Here is a 21,289-nt window from a genome sequence, read left to right as displayed (position 1 = left end):
GTCCCATTGCTGTGTGTGAGCTTGTATAACCCATAACGGCGAGCGACGAACCGCCTCGCGGTGGAGCTGTCATCGGACGGGCGGGCAGCTCGGGAGTCGAGCGCGCGCAGCGTCCAGGTAACGCTAGCTGATGGTCTAGCATAGCTGCCGGAACAAAATGTCGGCCAGCTCGGGGTTGATCTGACCAAGAGGGTATAAAGGGGGTGCACAGGATTAATGAAGAGCTGAACTGCTAAAGGCAAGTAGGGAGTGACAGCGTGAGGGCAGCCGCCGCAACCGTGACATCGGGTCTTCCGCTTGAAACGGAAGGTCACGCGGCGGCTCACCTTGTTGCGATGGCCGGTCAGACAAACTTAAGTGGGTCTTTGGTGAAGCTAGGTAGCAGTTGGCTAACGTTAGCTTTTTAAGCTTGGTAAAGTTTTGGTGCTACTAAAATACATGCTCGCCTGCCCCTGTGTCCGCACCGTCCGCAGCTGTCATAATGGTGTCACGTCAGCTGTGTTCCGGGACTTCCCTGCGGGCCACCGCCGGTGTTTGGCTAGCATCGCTCATCTAAAAGCTAACTATGCGAACTGTTTACATTTCCATAACAAGGGGACAGCCTGCTGCTAACATGACCAGAAGCACCACTCATCAGCTGCTGGGTATTCTAGATGCTGTGTCGTTTGGTTGACTGTAGTCATGACATATTTCACAACCTCCTATAATGTTTGTGAACATCATTAATAGTGGCAAACCTTTATGTTGTCATCGTCGCCCACCACCTTTGGAGTATTCTCTTACCTTGTGGGCAGTGTGGGTAGATCGGTTGGTCCTGTTAGAGAATATAGTTGTCTGATTTGGCTTTTTGTATAACGGATGCCTTTGAATTTACAGTATGCAGTATTATAACATTTCCTTCCGTACTATAACACAAGTAGATTACCATCTATAATTGGAATATGTATTGATGGGAGTGCGATGATTCATTCATTCATCTTTGTGCTATGACTTAAATATGTCATCATCATTGGCCTCATGATAGTAATGTGTATATGAAATAGCAGCTGGGCAAGTTAAGGGATTCTAAAAATGAAATGGGTGAGGCAGAGCACAGATGATATTTGTGGCAGCCATTAGATGTTAAACAGTGTTTTTTATAGTTCCATTGGTAGTGTTATGTAAATGATGATTCTGGCAAACATGATGCCTAGCAAGGAGAGAATAGTGCTCCTCAAAGGCAGCCATACATGTCGCCCTGTAAATCTTGTTGACCCAAGCTGTCACGCGAGCAGCAGTCATGAGTCATTGGGGTTTGGAAGGATGGATGCATGTGATATTCTGCTTACCGAGGTTAAATTGAACCAAGTTTTGTAGTGGTTTGTTTTGGAGAAAACGGCGTGATATGGGGGGGTGACAACAGACGTACTGATGAGAATGCACAATGTAACACACTATGTTTTTCTTTTTAAACCGTAGGTATGCATACTAGTCAACGCCATATGGCCTATTTTATTAATATAAAAGAGATCAAAGTAAATGTCCCCAGGTACTTTGTTCTTTGAAGAGATAATTAGTGTCTGTGGAAAGAGGGGCTGCTGGAAAAAGCTTCCAAAATAATGGCTGTTCATATTGCACATGTGTTTCAATGTTAGTAGTATAATAAAAACAGAAGTTTTGTCTCTGTTAACTACACCATGGAATATTTTCCAAGGCGGCACTAATTGTTACACCCTTCTTGAGCTAATAGATGTAATCCTTTTTTTTCAAAATGTCCACTTGAATGTTACTTGCTTTCTTGGCGCAAGATGGATTAAAGAGAACTGTTGCCATTAGAGTGTTTTAGTTCATTGTTTCCCGTACCATTATAAGGAGGGGGGGGGGGTCTGCATGTTTAGATAATATACTGTATTAAAGTTCTTGTTGTGTTTCTGTTTTTGTTAACCATCACAATCACCGACAAAATATAATGTAACGTAGATTCAACATACATACAGATACAAATGCCCTTTGTCAATTTACACTTAGTGTGTCAGGCTTTTTGATTGATGGGTGCTGTGAACATTGGAAGGTCATTGCTTTAACTACCTAGCAACCACTTCTCAGAATTCTGAAAAGTCCATGTCCACATCGAACAGTAAGTCTCCGCGTTGGCAAACGGCATTTTTATGTCGTCTCCATCGCTTTGGTTATACACAAGCCTGCTTGTATAAATCACGTCCATCGTAAATTTGAAAGGGGTGTGAAACTATCAGGACGAAGAGGCTTGCAAATTCTCTCATCAATCACATCTCAACGTAAACCTCCTTTTCTGTTATAGCACACAGACGTCCCTTATCATCACGGTTTTTCACCGGCTCTGTTGTGTTCATTTCAATCCCTGTGACTGAGAGAAGGCCGGCTGCAGGTCAGTGGCTCCGCTTATCAGCACATTCTTATGTGCTCTGTGTGGGGAGCTGATAACTTCCACAGGGGCTGATTTCCTGTTCCATGTGTTGAGGACGCACTCAGGCTCTGGTCATGGTCACTTACTCAAGCTGTGGGTTCTGAAAATAGACTCCGCGCTCCTGGAGATATATAAGAAGAAGTGTGTGTGTGTATATACACGATTTTAACAGTTTGATTGTTGGGAAATGGTGAAAAGAAATCCCAAACTCAAATCGAGAGTCGTTACTTTGCATCTTTTTCCTCTTTTATGACACGCACGTCATCAATGGTAGCAAACACACTGTACGACACAAAACAGCCTTCAGGCAAAGCAACTAGATGGTGAATAAACTGGAGCGTTTCCAGATAAGGGGTCAGATATTTACCTTGAAAGTCAGTGGAGACAAAAACATATGGTATATTGGACGTAAAATAACCAGGTGGACAGAAATACAGCTAAATGAAAAATGTTTTTCCATCACTGCTGGATATGTGAATACACAACTTTTAATGTAAAAAGTTCTCCTGATGATTTATCAGTGTGCTTTTTCTCTTCTTCTGCTCTGGATTGGCCAAACGGTTATTGCTGGTTTAATGTTTAACATTTTATTAGCAGGATGGAATATGATTATAACTAATATTTTAATGTAACTCATCCAGACCTCCTATACTGGATTAATTAAGTCATTATGAGGTAATTCCTGCTGCTTTCCAGACCGCATGACTTATAAAAGCAACACATTAAATGTCGAGGTCCATCATCATACTGTCTAAACAAATGAAATGAGGCCACTTGTTAATCACAGTGTTGACTGTCATCCTCAGTGTTCAGCGCAACAAATACGTTTAGCCTGCTGGCTTCCTCCACCCTGGAAACTGGAACCACTGGTGATGATTTAGTGCAACGGCATTGTGTCAACACTGAGCAGCTTGGACAGGCTTATTTTTTTATTTTTTTTATTTTTCTAAATAGTATATTTATACAGCTGCAAGAATGGAATCGTTGTCCCGTCAAAACCAGCAGTTGCAGAAAATATCTGCAGTCACAGGATTTCTTCTGTTTCCGCTAAGTAAAAACAATACAGTTATTAAATCAACACACATACACTACGAATTAAAACAGAAAAAAACAGAGGCTAAATCTGCAGACCAGCGGCCCGTACAGGCCTCTTTATGGTGGCGTAGAAATAATTAATTCGAAGGCTGGTAGTCAGAAGCTGGTGGAGAGAGCAAACTATGTGTGGAATCTGTCACCACTCCCTGGCTCGGCCCTGAGGGATGTAAATTTAACTTGTGTCCCTCGCCAGCGGCGATTGGGTGTCCGTCAGGCTCGTCCACTCCATCATTTCCACGAGTGAGAAGTGGCACGTCGTGACCCGCGTGTTGTCAGATTGTGATTTCACTCTTATGGGTGTACAGTTTTTTTTTTCTTTCTGTTGTATATTTTCACTGTGATGATTTTCTCCTTGTTGACCTTCTGAGCTGAAACACCTGTTGGCTTCCTGTGTGTCACTGGTCAACACCTACACACACAGAACAGGACGTACTGTAGATCAGAATGTAAAGCAGGCTGTGATCTGTAGTAGCCGTCACGTAAATAACAAGATTTCAATGAGGAACCATTCATCTGTCACAGGCAGTAGGGGGTGTTTAAATGCATGAGGTTGAGTTCATTGCTTACAGTTTATTTGCTATTCTCAGGCAAGCTGTGCTGCCTTCGGTAACTTCCTGCTCTCATCGGGCAGAACGAAATGTGGCTTTATTTGTCTCGTATAGAGCTACGATGGTTTTAGTCTTCAAAATGCGGCCTGGAACAAACGTTGTATAGTAAAGAGAAGGATGGGCCCAGTCCCAGTAGCAACTCTGTCATGTTTTTCCTCGTGGTTGTTGTAGAGTAACGCTACTGGCCTCGTTCATGCGTCACCTTTTTGTTTTAGCATATCGGTTGAATAACTCCCATACCGAACGTCTGTATAGAAAAAAACACTACTCAGAGTATTCATTTGTACACCAACAAGTACATCCAGTGTTGCAGGTGATTCTTGTGCGTTCATATAAATAACTTGCATGGACATGTAAACAAATAGCTGACGGCACTGCGACGTTTGTTTGTCCATGCAAATGTGTGCTTTACGTAAACTGCCGTGTATCTCTGTGAACACCGTGGTGTACACGGTGTTCACAGAGATACACACAAGTAGGTTTCTGCTATGAGGACATTTGGTGTGTGGTAGATATGCCAACGCGTTGAGTGGGCAGGTTTCCATCTAGCCCCCCCCCCCCTCCCTCCCTCGGTGGCCTGCAGCTAGTTAGTCGGGCCTCCACTGAAGTCCACACACACCTGCGGATTCATCTGCATTTCCTCGTACGCCGCATACCGCCGCATGCAAAAGGGGGAATTGCCAAAAGGAAACGCCTCTTACTTTATAAACGGCTCTGACAGTGTTGAAGGGAAACCGAGTCCTTCGTTGTCAGCTCGGACCGCCTCGTGCGGTCGGAACGCACTGCAGATGCTTCAAGCTGGAATTGACGTGTTTGTTCAGCCATGCAGAATGACCCACTACAGACAACAGACTTAAAGAGGGGAAATGCTTAAACTACTAAAACACTTTTTTTTTTTAAAGCGTCTCCTAAATGCTGCCTGATTACAGAAAAACACTAAAGCGTTTGATTTGTGCTGGTTGCAAACTGCAGTGCAGTACGCTCTTCTCCTAATGAAGCCACTTCACTTGGCTCATCGTGAACACCATCATAACCCGAGCTGTACAATAACGGCAATTTCCTCCGGCTGTGGAGTAATTGTCCCATAAAATAGTTGCTGAACTACTACGACTTTACTACTCGCACAAAGAGACAATTGAACCAGCTGTCAAAACCCGTTTTGTCCCACTGATGTCAGAACTTTCCTCTTCATTGAAGGTGAGATGGTGGGAGTCACATGTCCCCCTTTGCTTTTTTTCTCATTCTGCCTGCACCTTTTAGATACCCCCCCCCCACTCCCTTTTTAAAAAAAAAATATTACTTTTGCTTCATTTGCAACCTTCTGATCTAGTAAGTTGGTGTAGGAGGTGAGATGTTGGTTTCCTTTGTATTGTCTTCAGCTGCAGTATTAAAACAAAAACAAAGTAAAAGCTCCTTATATGTTGTTTCACATAAACTGCCGGTTTGACGGTCGGTTTTCCTCTTCGGGGGGGGGGTGCTGAGCACTCGAGCATCATTTATGCGTAACAATGAGAAGGGCGTAACAACGTTCCACGTGCAAAGAGAACTGCTGAAATTCCTCTCCGGCTCGACCCGGCACCGCGGGGGTTAAGTCCCATACAGCAGTTTACACTGCGGGTGGATGTTCGCTGGTACAGAGGAGCCCCGTGCCGTAGCGGGACTGCAGATCCCACACTGATCGCTGCCAAGCCGGAGGGGATTTGCTGGGATTGCACCGAGGGAAACATTTGGGAGAGCGATGTTGGGAGTGGAGGAGCACCTTTCTGCGGGCCCGAGGAAAGGGGTAGGGTGCCGCTGCGGGGGGTGTTTCTCTTGCCCTCACCTGGGGTTGTAATTTCAGCCAAGAGAAGAGAAGGTGGGGGTCAGTTCCTCCCAGCACTGATTGGTGCGGTTGTGCTCTGAGGCGTCTGGATTTACTGACGAGTGGCTGGAGGTCGGAGTCGCTTCTTGTTTGTGTTCTCTGTGGTGACCACGATGAATCAATGTAAGTACTTGATCCCCCCCCCCATGGATACGTTTCATTCCTGTTATCTGTCCTCCACCAGAGATCCACGGCCCAGTGTCCGACCATGTTGCGTGTGTCGCTTATCTCTCAGAGGACCCCCCCCCCCCTCCCGCACCGTAACTGGTGCTACGGCATGGGCCCTCATTAGCATTTGAATGGGTTCTCTGAGGGAGGGGGGATTTAGCAGTTGTCAGCACTCCCCAGCACATCGGTTTCAATTTCTGAAGTGATCAATCATCCTATTCCACTTGTTTGCTGCAGCCCGGCCGAGTGAGATCCTGTTGTTGTTTTTCTGCAGTGCAGCTCGTCCTGGAAGTGTCCTCGTTCTAGCGATTTCATGATTGCTGCCATGCTGGCCTTTTCGTCTCGGTGTTATTCTGGGCTGGATGTGATGACCGAGAACCTCAGAACAAATGACAGGCGTGTCTTCCCCTGCTGGAGACACACACACCGCTGTATTACTGCTCTGATGTGTGGATCTGAGTGGTGTCTTATCTCAGACTAACACGAATATAAGATGAAATGCAGTGCACCAATTTATTATTATATTATTTTTTTCATTTTATTATTATTATTAAGTTATTGAAAAGTGATTATCCAAAGTTGGTTGGTTTTATGCAATGTTAAATTGGATGTGTTGTACCTGGTTGTGTGTCGTGAGCATCCCAGCATCAGCGTTAAACCATCTGTATTGTATTATCCATTTGAATATCCACGTCTTTGGGCCTTGTGAACATGATCGACCTCTTTTCTTCAGAGAGAGATAGTGAATGTCTTTCATGTGCTGTAATGCATCACTTGCTCCAGTCAGTTGTTGGTATTTAAAACAACAGGAGGTTATTAAATGTTCTCCGGTGTTGCAAGTTCCCCTTAAATTACTCTGTTGCAGCATCACAACGGCAGAATTAATGAGGGTTATTTTTAGCCACTCTTGTCCCACAGCGGTCAAACTTGAATAAGCTTCTGCCTCACCCCCTAAACCACAGCACAAAATCTATTCTGAGTCAGATAATTGAACACCCCACCACATTGCCTCCATTCCCTCTTTGTAAGAAATATCATTTTGTTTTTAGGGGAGCGAGCACGCTTTCATTTTAATGACACTCCAAAGTGAATACTAAATGAAACTCCGCCATCTTCGCTTCAAGAGGCTAGTTTCTGAGGAGTCGTTCGAGTCAAGGATTCTTGTGTCCAAGTGGAGATGTTGTTCTTCTGTTTTGGTGCAGATTAATAAACTGTATTACTACTTTCAACACAGCAAAGCAGCCGCCACCACCAGTTATTTTGAGGTGCGTTTTTCTGTTTTTGTGGAAGCTACATAATCTGGAAAGAAAAGGAATAGGATCACTGAAAATGATAACCCATTTGTTCATATTTCATATAGTTGTTGACTGAACATATTGGGGTTTGATATGTTTCTCGGGCAAAATAGTACATTAGATTGCTTCAAACTACTTTGGTTGGTAATTTTAAAGACCAAATGATTTTTGGAGATAATGGTCTGAACAATAATGATAGTAAGTTTTTAAGAAATGTCTTTTTGCAAACCCACCAGATGCGTTAAATTTGCCATCAAACAGAGCTTAGAAAACAGGACTTATTTACACCTCAGCCTACTTTTTATCAAAACATGACGTGCATAAATCATCATCAAAATAGCATTTTGATTAAATTTCACTTGATTGAATATTTGATAGTGATTCTACTCCACATAAAATAAAATCACCATCTGAATTGACTCTCATGCTGATATTTTAGAGACTCCTCAAGGTCTTTTGAATAATTGTGCTGTTTACCCTTTACAGCTTGACATAGTCCATGTGGCCCACAGCTCTCCTTTCTCCATTCAGCTGTGTTGTAGTCCATCTGTGTCGGAGTGCTGGCTCCCAAGTTGCCTGGTTGTAATCCCCCAAGCCTGGCCCGACCGACATGGTGTGCCTGTGCTGTGCAGCGGCTGCCAGCTCTGGCTTGTGGCTCCAAGCTTCTGTTGGCACCGGTTGTTTGTGGCCATAAAGGACGGACATAGCGGTGTCACAAAAAACTCATCAGTCACTGGAAGCGATTTTTAGTAAAAGAATCGTACACAGGAGGCGTGCAGAGTCCACTCAAACGTTTCCCACCTCGTACTTTTATGTTCACTTGAACCTTTGAGATTCTGGCCTCAGAATTGGGCCCCGTGATGTTCAGTTGTGAGAGGAAGTGGCTTTTGCTTTTATTGGACTCCAAAGCACGTTTGAGGGAAAATGTTATTAGTGAAGCGTGTCCAGCTCGACAAAAAAAAACCCTGTTTAATTTAATTCAGCAGTATCTTTTCTGAAACCTCCCACAGTTGAGAAGAACCATCAGACGCGGTCTGAAAATGTCAAGCTACTTCAACAACAACATACGGCCCCCCCCCTCTTCCCCACCCTCTGTTACCAGAGCAACAAGCTCGGCATCCCTTCAAAGAGAAAGGCGCGTGTGTGTGCGTGTGCGTGTGTGTGTGTGTGTGTGTGTGTGTGTGTGTGTGTGTGTGTGTGTGTAAATATTGGATGGCACGGGAGAGATGCACACTGCAGGACCCCATCTTGTCCTACAAATTGTACATAACATAAATGTTATGGGGTTTATTTTTGTATTGGTTCAGACTCAGTGAGCCATCTGCAATCACATTAAGTTTGTGTGCGTTATGCTTCTTAAATGCCTACTGAATTCTTGAAAGTAGCAATGGAAACGAGTACCTCCCATAACTTTGCGGTTTAGTAACAAACCATCCATAAATTCCGCCGAAATTTTCTGGGTTGTTTGCATCAGCGTTTCCACAGCGCCGATGGGGGAGACGGGCATAAATCCTCACACCGCAAACTTTCCACACAATCCATGCCTCTTTTCAGCAGACCTGTTAATATCCAGATGTATTTTTTTGTTTTTCTTCTCTCTCAAGTGCGGTGTATTCACTGTAAAAGGCCATGGGGAGTTCCCCTGTTCAATCCTTTGTTCCCCCCCCCCCCTCCCCTACCCCCCTCACATGAGTCCCACCATGAGCTGCTGGAGGAGTTTGTGACTGTTGCTGCCAAGCTGAGAACGTCTGCGGCCACTTGTGTCGATTCACTCAGATGCCCGTATTCCCAGACACGAGCTAAAGTTGGCACTGGGCTGTCGGGTCATGACGGACGGGCGGACGATGTGTTGAAGGACGCCTGGGTGCTAAAACAATAACCAGAATGCCAGCAGGGACAGTGGGCTAGATTACGTTCTCAAACTTTTCTCTCATCCAAAAACAGGAAGGATGTACAGTATATTTCTCCTTTTTTTTATTTTTTTAAGTGTTTTATTAATGTTTGCTTGTTCCTCGTGATCACTTTAGGGAATTTGAAAGCCAAACCATTAGCGGGTTGTCGTGTAGATTAATCTCCAGCCTGAAGTTGGGTCGACACTTGCTAGACATGTGGGGTATGAAGCTGCCAACGAGGTGGCAATGATGTCAGCCGAGGGTCCAGGCACTGGAACTGATGCCGCTTTTAATTTGAGGTTCATCTCTCGTCGCTCGTCCGTCATCACACTTTAATGGGCCGCAACATGAGAGATCACACTTCCCGATGAGCGCCCTGCCCAGGTGAGCGCGCTGGAAGTGTCAGAGGTGTCAAAGAAACTACCAGCAAAGCAGGAGGAAAATGTGTGATGGTCTCCCCTGTTACGGTCACACACTCTTTGGATCAATTTACATGACGAATAGGGGTTACTGCGTCAGGCGCTGTGATGTCGGCCGCCATTTGCCCCGAAGGGATGAACCTCGTAGTATTTCACGCGCAGCCATTCAGAGGCTAATGTGTCGTGAGATTGTGGTGGAGGTGGAATGATAAGTGGAGAAGAGATAAGATAGGGAGCCGGCTGTGAGTGTGTGGAGGACAGCGCTGACCATCAGCTGAGGGAGGTGACCTTCATCTCCTCCTCCTCCTCCTCATGTCAAAGAGGATGCACTTTTATTTAAAGACTTACTTTTAGTACTTTACTCCCATTCTTCTATGATCGTATCACATGTTCGGTCAAATCTGTTTGGCAGTGTGAGAGTGCAAACACAACACGGTGCTATCTGCATCACTGTAAATAGGTAACATGGAAGAAAAGTCAACCGCCTGCTGGCTGCAGCCCCGTGTGTTTAGTATGTTTGGCCCTGTGTGTTTAGTATGTTCGGCCCTGTGTGTTTTAATATGTTTGGTATGTTCAGTTTGTATCACTATTAGACTTTGCGTGTGAAGAGCCCACTGAGACGGCTTCCCTCTTTCACTAGAAAACTGTAGACATACAGGCGGGGAGTGGAAATGGAATTTGGTCAAATGCTATTAGTCTTTTATAAAGGTTGTGATTTTAGACCGTTTACTGTATTTAGTTAGTTTATAAAATGGACTTTTGTCTTCTGAATTGGCCAGTTGGAGGCTTTAGTATTCCTTTTATTATGCAAATCCTAATATTAAACAAATTCGTCCGTAGGCTATTTATTTTCTCAACTGAAGATAATGATAAGTATTTTGCAGAATCACTGAGTGTACATCTGCGCCTTGCAGCTGAAGGGTACAATGTGTGACAATAGAAAGAAAAGAGCACATTTCGTGACTTTTCCAGAAAAAGCCCTGATGTGGTCTGCTGAGTAATTGATGGCCTAATGAAACATTCAGATTCCTCCCTTTCCTTTGTTGTTCTGTGGGTGTCTGTTGTGTACTAAGATGATCAGGCTAACAGCAGTGCTGTGTTTCTGTTTTCCAGAGTGCAGCAATGGAGGAAACTGTCATTTGGGAACAGCACACAGTAACACTGCACAGGGTAGGTACCCGTTATCCTCCCTCACATGCTCTTTTCTTTGTTCCGTGTCGAAACTTTTTTATCTTTAGGGTGTTTTCTATCTTTGCCTCCCATGGCTGCATTTGTCTTCCCTCCTGTTTCCAGGATACATCATGTAGGAAGTGTGCTTTCGGTGTACACAGCTGCAGGTGGAACAAAACAAACACCACAGTGCTTTTCTTCTGTCGAACGCTCTCCCCCATTTTTGGCCACAGAGCCGGAATAACAGTCACTAACAGTGCCTTCTTTTTGAATGCTTTTTCTTTTAAACTACACTGACAATTGTAACTCACTAAAGCTAAACTGTATGTTGATAACAATAATGTGTCCTTTTTGTGATAATGTAGATTAGGTTTACCGTCTAATAAAACGGTCCAAGGGCGCATGTGAATATATACTTTTTGCATATGTACATATTTGTCAGCTCTGTCGATCTTTATCCAGACCTTTACATCATGTTCGGTATTTTCATCTACACAGAACGCTAAACTAACATCCTTATCGGTATTTCTCTCTATGCAGGCACCAGGGTTTGGCTTCGGTATCGCCATTTCAGGAGGTCGGGATAACCCTCATTTTCAGAGTGGCGAGACCTCCATCGTCATCTCTGATGTGTTGAAAGGAGGCCCAGCAGAAGGCCTACTGCAGTAAGAACTGCTTCCACCTTTGGCAAACTGCAAATCATTAGTAATAAATGACCCATCTTCCTGCAGAGAGACTCCAGCATGTCTTCCATCTTTCTGTGTCCCCTCTCTAGGGAAAATGACAGAGTTGTTATGGTCAATGCTGTCTCCATGGACAATGTGGAGCACGCGTACGCCGTCCAGCAGCTTCGTAAAAGTGGGAAAATTGCCAAAATTGTGAGTCAACAGCCCATTATGAATTCCCTCATTTTATTTCATCAAATTGTCTGTCATTGAGACATGTGTCATAGGAATGCACACCATCGAGGGATTCATTGACTCCAACTGATCTTGTATCGTATTTCCTTTTCCCAGACAATCAGACGGAAGAGGAAGGTGCATGTCCCCATGGGCCGCCTGGGGGAGAGGGAGACCATGTCGGAGCACGACGAGGAGGAGGACAGTTACGATGAAGAGATCTACGACACGCGAAGCGGACGCAGCGCCACTTACAGCGGTGTGGGCGGGGCCATGGGCAGGCGCAGTGGCCGGAGCAGCGGGCGGAGGGACAGGGAACGCGAGCGCAGCGGCTCGCGGGAAAGGAGTCTCTCCCCGCGCTCGGACCGCCGCTCACACAACCTGCCTCCTCGTCCCGCAAAGGTCACGCTTGTCAAATCCCGCAAAAATGAAGGTGAGGCTCACAAAGTCGGGGATGGAAAAATCGGAGGGCACAAAGAGTTTTCTCAAGTAATCCAGGCATAACTATTATCAGACTTTAAGGAGAGAATAAGACCTCCATATCAGCACTGGTCAACTGCCAGAGTAAAAAAAAAAAAAACGCAGCAAAATCCAAGTTCACTCAAGTAAATCTAAGCAAAAGAGCAATTAATCTTCTTTAATCAGTACTGTTAATCCCAGCGGGAGCGGCGGCTTGACTGCAGAGTGCGATCTGTGCAGCGTGGCCACGTGGCCACTGTGCTAACGTGCTCTGTGTTGCTGTTGTTCACTTTGGAAGCAGAATATGGTCTTCGCCTGGCCAGCCACATCTTTGTCAAGGACATTTCCCCCGAGAGCCTGGCAGCCAGAGACGGCAACATCCAGGAAGGAGATGTTGTTCTGAAGGTGAGGCGTACGACCTCATGAAGCCTGGTGAACGTTTGATGATGATGTAATCTTGATTGCATCAAAACACATTGTTCTGATGGAAAGAAGCATTAATACTGTGCTAATTGCCCAGTACTCACTGTACTGCTGTATTGGTTTACTTTTTCTAAATGCCTAGAGGTGCATATCCGCATTAATGGTTGCAGTTTCCTCTGCACGATGTTATATAATTTTCACTTTCACATTTTTAAAGAAATAAATCTAAAAATAGCTCTATATGCAAAACAGGTGCTTTTTGAGCTGTAGCTGTTCTGAATTTATTGTCTCTCACATTCAGACTCCTCACACATGTCACTTTAGTCTTTTTGAATGCTAGCACTTGAAAGATTCATGCAATACGAGATTCATGAAATAATTAAAAGGCAAAGGATTTGTCAAAGTAATAGTAATGCCCAAAATGGAGACAATGATTTGACCCTGACAAACCTAATTCGTTTTGCACTTAATTTGCCTCTGATCTTGTGCTTTTTTAGACGATGCATTTGTAGCCTCAATGTGGCTTTTCGTGTGATAACTGTACTGCAAAAAAAAGGCTGAACAAAGACTTCTTTATTACAACTTATTTTCTTTGATGCCGCGGCTAATCGTTTCTCTCCCTGATTTTCCACAGATCAATGGCACAGTGACAGAAAACCTCTCCTTGATAGACGCCAAGAAGCTGATAGAAAGGTCAAAGGGCAAGCTAAAAATGGTTGTGCAGAGGGACGACAGGGCGACCCTGCTGAACATCCCCGACCTCGATGACAGCATTCCTTCAGCCAACGCCTCCGACCGAGACGGTGAGGGCAGTGTTAAGTGTTGGATTCGGCTGAAACGCGGCACAGCTGAGAAGCGAGACGCGTTCCGCGTGGGTTTCAGACAGCCGGCGTTGAACAGTCGCTTTTGTTTGATCAGACATTTCAGATATCCATTCTATGGGATCCGACCATTCCAATCGATCGCACGACAGACATCGTAGCAGCCGCTCGCGCTCTCCGGACAGGAGATCTGAACCCTCAGACCACTCCAGACACTCGCCCCCGCAAATCAGCAATGGCAGGTAAAGGCCCAGAATCCACAGCTTTGTTTTTCTAACATTAAACGAAACATCGAGGCCATAACTTTTTTCATACAGCTTAGTTGTTTGTTGTTAGTTTTGCTACTTTTATTTCTCTCTCCGGTTGTTAAAAAAAAAAAAAAACGCAGGAGCAGTAACAACGATACTCGAGGTTAATAAAATTATTTCAACATAATAGTAGTGACTCTCAACTTCTTTTTGTTGTAATTGTTTTTAAGTAAATGTATTCAGAGACTTTTCTGTTATTTTTAGGTATGGTAATACAACAATTCGATGACACCACCATATCATTTTAGTGTAACTATTTAGTGTCTGTACTATTAGTTTACAAAATAATGAGCATATGAATCAATAGTCAAAACAATAATTAGGTTCAGCCCTGTATTCATATGTAAAAAATGGTTATGTAACTAACCTTTCCTCTGTCAATGTTTATTAAAACCTGTGTTTATTGGTTTTGTTAGTTTTTTGGCTGTGAAGGACTTTTGATTTTATGTTCGAGTTCATACCAGCATCAAGCCAGTCAGCACTTCTTTGACTGTAACGTCGTTTGAAAGTACCTCAATAACTTTCGACTCAGTAGACCACCAGAGTTGTTTCACATTGCTTATTGACCTGAGGAAAAAATAAGTCAACCGTTCAAAACCGCTTCAAAAGAGACAATGTATTCTGTAGAAATGTTTTTCTGGATCTCAAGATCCTCTGTCGTTAGAAACTGAGCATTTTTGATAAATCAACTTAAAAAACGCTTATTTTATATTGGTACTTAAAGTCTAAGATGATGCTTTCTGCTAAACACAGAAAATGTTCACTAGCAAACAACATCAATGCTCGTTTGATGCATGTGCAGTCTCACCAACACTCATTTAATGCGCATTGTCTGCACTTTTTATTCCCTTAATACGACTCAACAGCTGGAGAATACCGTAAGTTTTTCACTTTCATACAGTGTGAGTCGTTCCTAATAGTAGTGCTAGTCAATCCTAAATAGATCTGAAGGGGACATATTATGAATATTCCACTTTTTTTAGTGCTTCTACACGGTAATTTGGGTATCTGGCATGTCTACCGACCCAAGAACTCCGGCGATTTGTTATGGTTCTTGTAAGTCAGAAACGTCATGCTGAGTGACTGGAAAGAAGTTCCTTAACATTGTGTTGTCACAATGTAATGGGAGTCTCTTACGTGCCCCCCCCCCCCCCCCCCCCCCCCATATCATTTCAGACATTTCATTAAGACCCCAAAGAACCATATCAACTTGTGGTAAAATGGGCAAACAATGGGTCCTTTAATGTAGATAATTAGACAACCTTTAACCACTCCTTACAATGCACACATTTCCCTGGAACAAGTTCATTACTCCATTGGAAAGGTGACTAACGGAAAATTATTACTCAAATCAGGCATGAAAATCCCTCACCTTTCGGCGAAATTCGCCATTTTGAAACCAAAATAGAACAGGTGAACTGCGAACAGGTGCGAGTGTCAAAAGGGAGCGCGAGATTCAGTGAATTGCGATGATTTCAATCATTTGAATATTTTCTGGTATATCCAAGTTAAGTTACCCAGGAGCTTTGTTGACATAGACTTAGCTAACGCGATGAGTTGAGTCATTTAACACAGCAGGAGAGAACGCGACGTTGGCCAGCTAGCTAAAGCTCCGGTGGGAAATGATTAGCTAACGCTAGCGTTCTTGAGGAGGTAGATTTTAAGGTGAGGGGACTGATGAGGCAGAAGGTAAAGTGCTCCACCGTTCTATCAATAAGCAGACCTGCCAACCTGATACGCATCCTGACTTCAAAGTACGCTGGTACGATTTGTCACTCTAAACTACGCAAAAATGTGTCTAAAATGAATTTTAGACCAGTTGACCAGCACACATTATATGCAATGCAATATAATGCATTACGAGTATTTAATGACTTGTCCCCCATTAGTTGTTGTCAATTCCCATCCCCCCCTCGTCAGTACGCAAAAAATGATCTCTGGGACAAAACCAGTTGAAAACCCCTAGAGGGGTAATATCCTTCTCACCTTTTTCACCCTTGACCTGTTTTCATGCCTGTCAAAGGAAAGTGCTGACGTGATGTTATATCACATAAATTATTCAGTGAGCGATCTTATTTTGACTTGGGATGATGGAAGCAAATGATCCTCTTGTCTCTTGAATGTTTTGTGGGCAAACCGCAAGTTTGGCACGAGGACGTTATGGCTCCAACAAAGACGGAACAAAAGGAAGTCACCTTCTATTGGTGTCAACTGTCTCCCCTTTTAGCGGCCGAGCTTTTTTGGAGATCTTTCTTTATATCTGTGAATGTTTGGCCTGATTATTTTTGTTGTTTTTGTTTTGTCAATCTCAATTATGCATTTGTAAAACCAACAATATGTTGTATTAGTTTATATACGAAACATCTATGCTACTGGAGCTCGAGTCATTTAAGTATTTCAATTGGCAGGATATCTGAACCTGGATCTGTGACCTTTCACCTTTCCTCTCAATTCAGACAATTGGCAGTTTTAAAAGGAGGGCCTCCTCCTGGATGGATTAAAGGAGAGGTTTATTCCTCCAGCCAGTTCAAAACGAGTCCTGCATGCTACTTGCTCATTTAGCCTGTGAATAAAGCACCATTATGCCACTAAAGCTTTTCTAGTGAGCGACCATGTGACCGGGAGTTTGGAAAAGGAACCATGATGCCTCTTTTGCATTTGAAACACATTATAGAATTTCAACATTTAACAAAACAGACCACTCAGGAAAAAAACAGACCTCGACAAATTGAGCACAGACCACCACATATCAGTTGAGGCTGCCCAACTGTTTTAAAACTGGCGTTGCAGTCGAACCTTTGCCGGTGCACAACCAGAGTCACTCTGTGAAACTCACAATCCACCTTACACAAGCTGCCCCAAAAGTAGAGAGCGAAAAAGTGTAAGGACAATGTCGTGACCTTCAAGACTCCGAGGCGTTCTTTTGCCTTGTTTTTCCTTCCTCGGCCCACTCCCACTTTCCTGCAGTCTAAGGTTTTGTGTGATTCGTGTACGGCCTCGATACTGTTTTGTGTCTTTTGAGATGTAGTGGCCACAAAGCTCCCATGTTACCTCCGAGCGCTACATCTCAAGAATGCACTATTTATAATGTCACGCATTACTTCGCCAAAGTCAAATTGTGCATAAAAATGTATTTTTGTGTGCAGTCACAGAAGTCGTGACGACGATCGGATCTCAAAGCCGGCTTCAACTCCAGTGAAGCTACCAGAGGAGCTTCCCCTCCCCAAACCGAAGGAGTCGGCTACTTCTAGAGAGGAGAAACCGCTCCCACCACTCCCAGGTACGAATGAAACCGTCGTGCATTAAAACATATTGTGTCTACATGTCAAACCAGGTTTCTAATTCAGAATAGTTGTATTGAATGAGTTCATGATAGTAAAATGTAATATTGCTTTTTTGTTTTTTTAAGAGCATAACAGAAAAAAAAAGAAAGTTCTATCCAGACGCCTGAGCCAGGCTGAGTTTGCCTGGAGCCAAATGAAAATAGACCGTATGAGTTGATAGAGTGTGACGTTCTTCCCCAGCCTGCAGCCCTCTGCTGCCTTTCTGTTTGACCTCCCTGCTTAGGACACTATGTGCCTTCAGAGTGTGTGTGTGTGTGTGTGTGTGTGTGTGTGTGTGTGTGTGTGTGTGTGTGTGCGCGCGCAAGCATCTGTTGTGACACTTTGCCGGTGTGTGGATTTTAACAGTTGAGCTTTTCATTAGCGCTATTGTACCTAGTTTAACAAACGTGTCCGCGGTGTTGTTAAGCTGTGGATGTTTGATGTTTCTTGGTTTTGAAAACGGCTCAGTGCTCGTGTCTGCATTAATGACCTGAGGTTGTGTTTTGGTGCAGAGCCCAAACCCGTGTACGCTCAGCCTGGACAGCCAGATGTAGACCTGCCAGTCAGTCCCTCTGATGCCCCGGTGCCGAGTGCTGCTCATGACGAAAGCATCCTACGGTAATATTAACACATGTCACATCAAGTATTCAACTCTTATTAGAATACAGAAGCAAGCGGTGTTTCGCTTCATGAATCTCAGTCCACTTTAATAAAAGCTGAAAGGGATTTTATTTGCCGTTCATATAGCAACATCTTGGAATAGGTATGGGCCATTTCCACAATGGCGTCTGCACAAAGCTTTGCAAGGCGTGGATTTCAATGCTGTCAAGTAATGCCGACTTTCTGGATTCACTGGTGTCCTGGCAAGTTTTAATATGCTATTTGATTAAATGCACAACTGTCAGTGACTGTGAGACAGTTTACTGAGGTTCTCTTTCTCCTTAGCCAAATTATATGAAATGAATTCAAATGTTGTCCATCGCTGTGCCTTTCTCTTCTATTTCTCCAGACATTTTTTACCTCTTGGCTTCATAAGCTCAGTGAAGAGAAAATAGTCTCAGCAAAAGAGAAAACCCGGCTTGCATCCAAGAGTCACTCATCTATTCATACATTTTCTCTGGAGAGACGGAAATGCCATCAAATGGTGTCATGTCAAAAAAGATTCTCCTAACAATATTCTTCCCCGTCCTCAGGCCAAGCATGAAGCTTGTGAAGTTCAGGAAGGGAGAGAGTGTGGGGCTGCGGCTGGCCGGGGGGAATGATGTGGGCATCTTTGTAGCTGGAGTGCTTGAGGACAGCCCAGCTGCTAAAGAGGGCCTGGAGGAGGGTGACCAAATTCTCAGGGTGAGATACTTCACTTTTGTTCACATGGCAACTTAAGAGTTGTTGAAAAAGTGAAGTTTTCAATAAGTTAAATGTCCAGAACTTGAGCTGTTATTCTATGTGATGTTTTTTTCTTCTCCTCGTTTTAACAACGGGTACCTAAGTGTGTCTGTAAACAACCATGTTTTATGGGGTACGCGTCCTAAAGCTTTTTTTTCCCTTTATTTTCTTGTTACACACTGGCTGCTCCAAAATTCCTGTACCTCCCACGGTGGTCTCTTAGCAAAGGCCTCGAGGGAGCGCACACAAAAAAGCTGTTTGTTCCATTTCCTCAAAGCCATATATCTCCCTGTTTGTACCTCCTAGTCCTTTCTTTTAGTATGAAGCGGAATGCCTTGATTTCTTCTAGTGCAGCAAAATCTCAAGATACTCCGACAGTACTGAGAAAGGCCAGAACTATGCAAACCTTTTTACCTAAATTGAGGTTTACGCCTCCTCTCACACGCTCTGAACAATGAAGCCTACTCCTTTACTAAAATCTCCTGTGTTCCCTGATTCCAGGTAAATAATGTAGATTTTGCAAACATAATCCGAGAGGAGGCGGTGCTGTTCCTCCTTGACCTTCCTAAGGGGGAAGAGGTCACCATTCTTGCCCAGAAGAAGAAAGATGGTAAGTGAAGTGAGTAAGGAAATGAGATGATATTCCTATTTAGGGATCACATGAGCCGAATGTTTCTGACTCGCCCTCTGCTTCTCAGTGTATCGGCGGATTGTGGAGTCAGACGTTGGTGACTCCTTCTACATCCGGACCCACTTTGAGTACGAGAAGGAATCTCCGTATGGGTTAAGCTTCAACAAGGGCGAGGTGTTCCGTGTGGTGGACACCCTCTACAACGGGAAGCTGGGCTCCTGGCTGGCTATTCGCATCGGCAAGAATCACCAGGAGGTGGAGAGGGGCATCATCCCCAACAAGAACAGGTGATCATTTTCATTATCATTGCCATGTAGTGTCCTTAGACATTGGCAGTATTTCTGTTTTGCATTTGCTTGGTGTTGCAATAAAGAACTCTTTTCTTTCTGCCGTTTGTTAACAGAGCGGAGCAGCTGTCCAGCGTGCAATACACTCTCCCCAAAACAGCCGGGGGCGACAGGGCCGACTTCTGGAGGTTCCGTGGTCTTCGGAGCTCAAAGAGGAACCTGAGGAAGAGCAGAGAGGATCTCTCGTCCCAGCCAGTCCAGACAAAGTTCCCAGCTTATGAAAGAGTTGTACTGAGAGAGGGTGAGGACCCTGACGGCGTCTTCTAGCCGGAGGCCTATATTTCTGGTTCTTAATGTGTTTTTCATATTTCTGTGCAGCCGGGTTTCTGAGACCGGTGGTGATATTTGGGCCGATCGCTGATGTTGCCCGAGAAAAACTCTCCAGAGAAGAGACTGATCTTTTTGAGCTTGCAAGTATGTTTGTAAACATTCTACTGCACATATGTAGGCATCATGAGCTAAATGTATTCGTGCTTAAGATTGTTTTCTTCATTAATCCCTCAAACCTTGTTTTCCAGAGAGTGAACCGAGAGATGCAGGAACAGACCAGCGTAGTTCAGGAATCATTCGTCTTCACACCATCAAGCAGATCATTGACAGAGTGAATAGGCCTCCTTGTTTAATATTAAAAGTTTTCGGTTCTTTGATTCTTTCTTCACGGATTATTCTTTTTCCTTCTTTCCTCCCCTTAAGGACAAGCATGCTGTCCTGGACATCACCCCGAACGCTGTGGACAGGCTGAATTACGCTCAGTGGTACCCGATCGTAGTCTTCCTAAACCCTGATACTAAGCAGGGTGTGAAGAACATGAGGACCAGACTGTGTTCAGAGTCCAGGAAGAGTGCCAGGAAGCTCTATGAGAGAGCCATCAAACTGAGGAAGAATAACCACCACCTGTTCACCAGTGAGTGTGGTTAGTGTGCATTTCCCCCCTTACGTGTTTTAGAATTCATGAAGTGATGCTTACCAAAAAAAACTCTCTTTTAGCCACTATCAACATGAACAATATGAATGATGGCTGGTACGGAGCTCTGAAGGAGACAATCCAGCAACAGCAGAACCAGTTGGTGTGGGTGTCAGAGGGCAAGGTGAGAGGCCGTTGTGTCATTCCTTCTCCCTCATCAACGCGTTTGATCCCCTTTCGTCTCACCGAGCGGCACGTTCTTTATCCCTTCCCCCGCTCAGGCGGACGGCACCACGGAGGATGACCTGGACATCCACGACGACCGCCTGTCCTACCTGTCCGCGCCAGGGAGCGAGTACTCCATGTACAGCACGGACAGCCGGCACACGTCTGACTACGAGGACACGGACACGGAGGGCGGGGCGTACACAGACCAGGAACTGGACGAGACCCTGAACGACGAGGTGGGCCTGCCCACGGAGCCCGCCATCACCCGCTCCTCCGAGCCGGTGCGAGAGGACCCACCCGTGATTCCGGACACCCCTGGTTACCCCGGTTACCAGCACCCTGTGCAGCCCGACCTGGCCGGCCGCATCGACCCCGCTGGGTTCAAGATGGCCGCTCCGCAACAGGTAACGTTTAGCTTCGCGGGCTGCACGCGTCGGAGTTGGGTGGGGGCTGAAAGTGCCGCAGCGCTGAGGAATAGCGGTGTTCAGTGTTGTGTCCTGACCTTTTTGATGAGAGCAAATGCCCGTTGCAGTTATAAACATGTTTTAGAAGCTACTGGTATGTTATCTATTTTAACCACATTCTCTGGCTGGTGTGAACGTGATTCAGTGTCAGGAAGAAGATGGTGTT

The 21,289-nt window shown here is 44.7% G+C and overlaps 1 protein-coding gene across 38 annotated transcripts in view; it reads left to right on the top strand.

Moving 5' to 3' along the window:
* Positions 1-21,289, top strand: part of tjp1b (tight junction protein 1b) — a 54,092-nt gene that overhangs the window by 24,911 nt on the left and 7,892 nt on the right. For 14 of the 38 annotated variants that reach the window (XM_078083291.1, XM_078083289.1, XM_078083288.1 and 11 more), the window contains 19 exons: positions 10,877-10,933; positions 11,474-11,598; positions 11,709-11,811; positions 11,950-12,265; positions 12,590-12,696; positions 13,349-13,517; positions 13,633-13,777; positions 14,710-14,721; positions 16,990-17,123; positions 17,679-17,784; positions 18,360-18,510; positions 19,051-19,159; positions 19,248-19,467; positions 19,584-19,768; positions 19,846-19,941; positions 20,046-20,128; positions 20,221-20,431; positions 20,515-20,615; positions 20,713-21,063. In XM_078083291.1, the coding sequence (XP_077939417.1) occupies positions 10,877-10,933; positions 11,474-11,598; positions 11,709-11,811; positions 11,950-12,265; positions 12,590-12,696; positions 13,349-13,517; positions 13,633-13,777; positions 14,710-14,721; positions 16,990-17,123; positions 17,679-17,784; positions 18,360-18,510; positions 19,051-19,159; positions 19,248-19,467; positions 19,584-19,768; positions 19,846-19,941; positions 20,046-20,128; positions 20,221-20,431; positions 20,515-20,615; positions 20,713-21,063 (2,781 nt within the window). Of the gene's footprint in view, positions 1-2,565; positions 6,113-10,876; positions 10,934-11,473; positions 11,599-11,708; positions 11,812-11,949; positions 12,266-12,589; positions 12,697-13,348; positions 13,518-13,632; positions 13,778-14,709; positions 14,722-16,989; positions 17,124-17,678; positions 17,785-18,359; positions 18,511-19,050; positions 19,160-19,247; positions 19,468-19,583; positions 19,769-19,845; positions 19,942-20,045; positions 20,129-20,220; positions 20,432-20,514; positions 20,616-20,712; positions 21,064-21,289 lie in introns of those variants that run through there. The other 24 variants (XM_078083290.1, XM_078083282.1, XM_078083275.1 and 21 more) reach the window with 8 other exon arrangements.

Source organism: Gasterosteus aculeatus, chromosome X (genome assembly GCF_964276395.1).
Source record: "Gasterosteus aculeatus chromosome X, fGasAcu3.hap1.1, whole genome shotgun sequence".
Classification (NCBI taxonomy): domain Eukaryota; kingdom Metazoa; phylum Chordata; class Actinopteri; order Perciformes; family Gasterosteidae; genus Gasterosteus; species Gasterosteus aculeatus.
The sequence above is the reverse complement of the archived record's forward strand: the minus strand, read 5'-3'. Positions and strand labels throughout refer to the sequence as shown.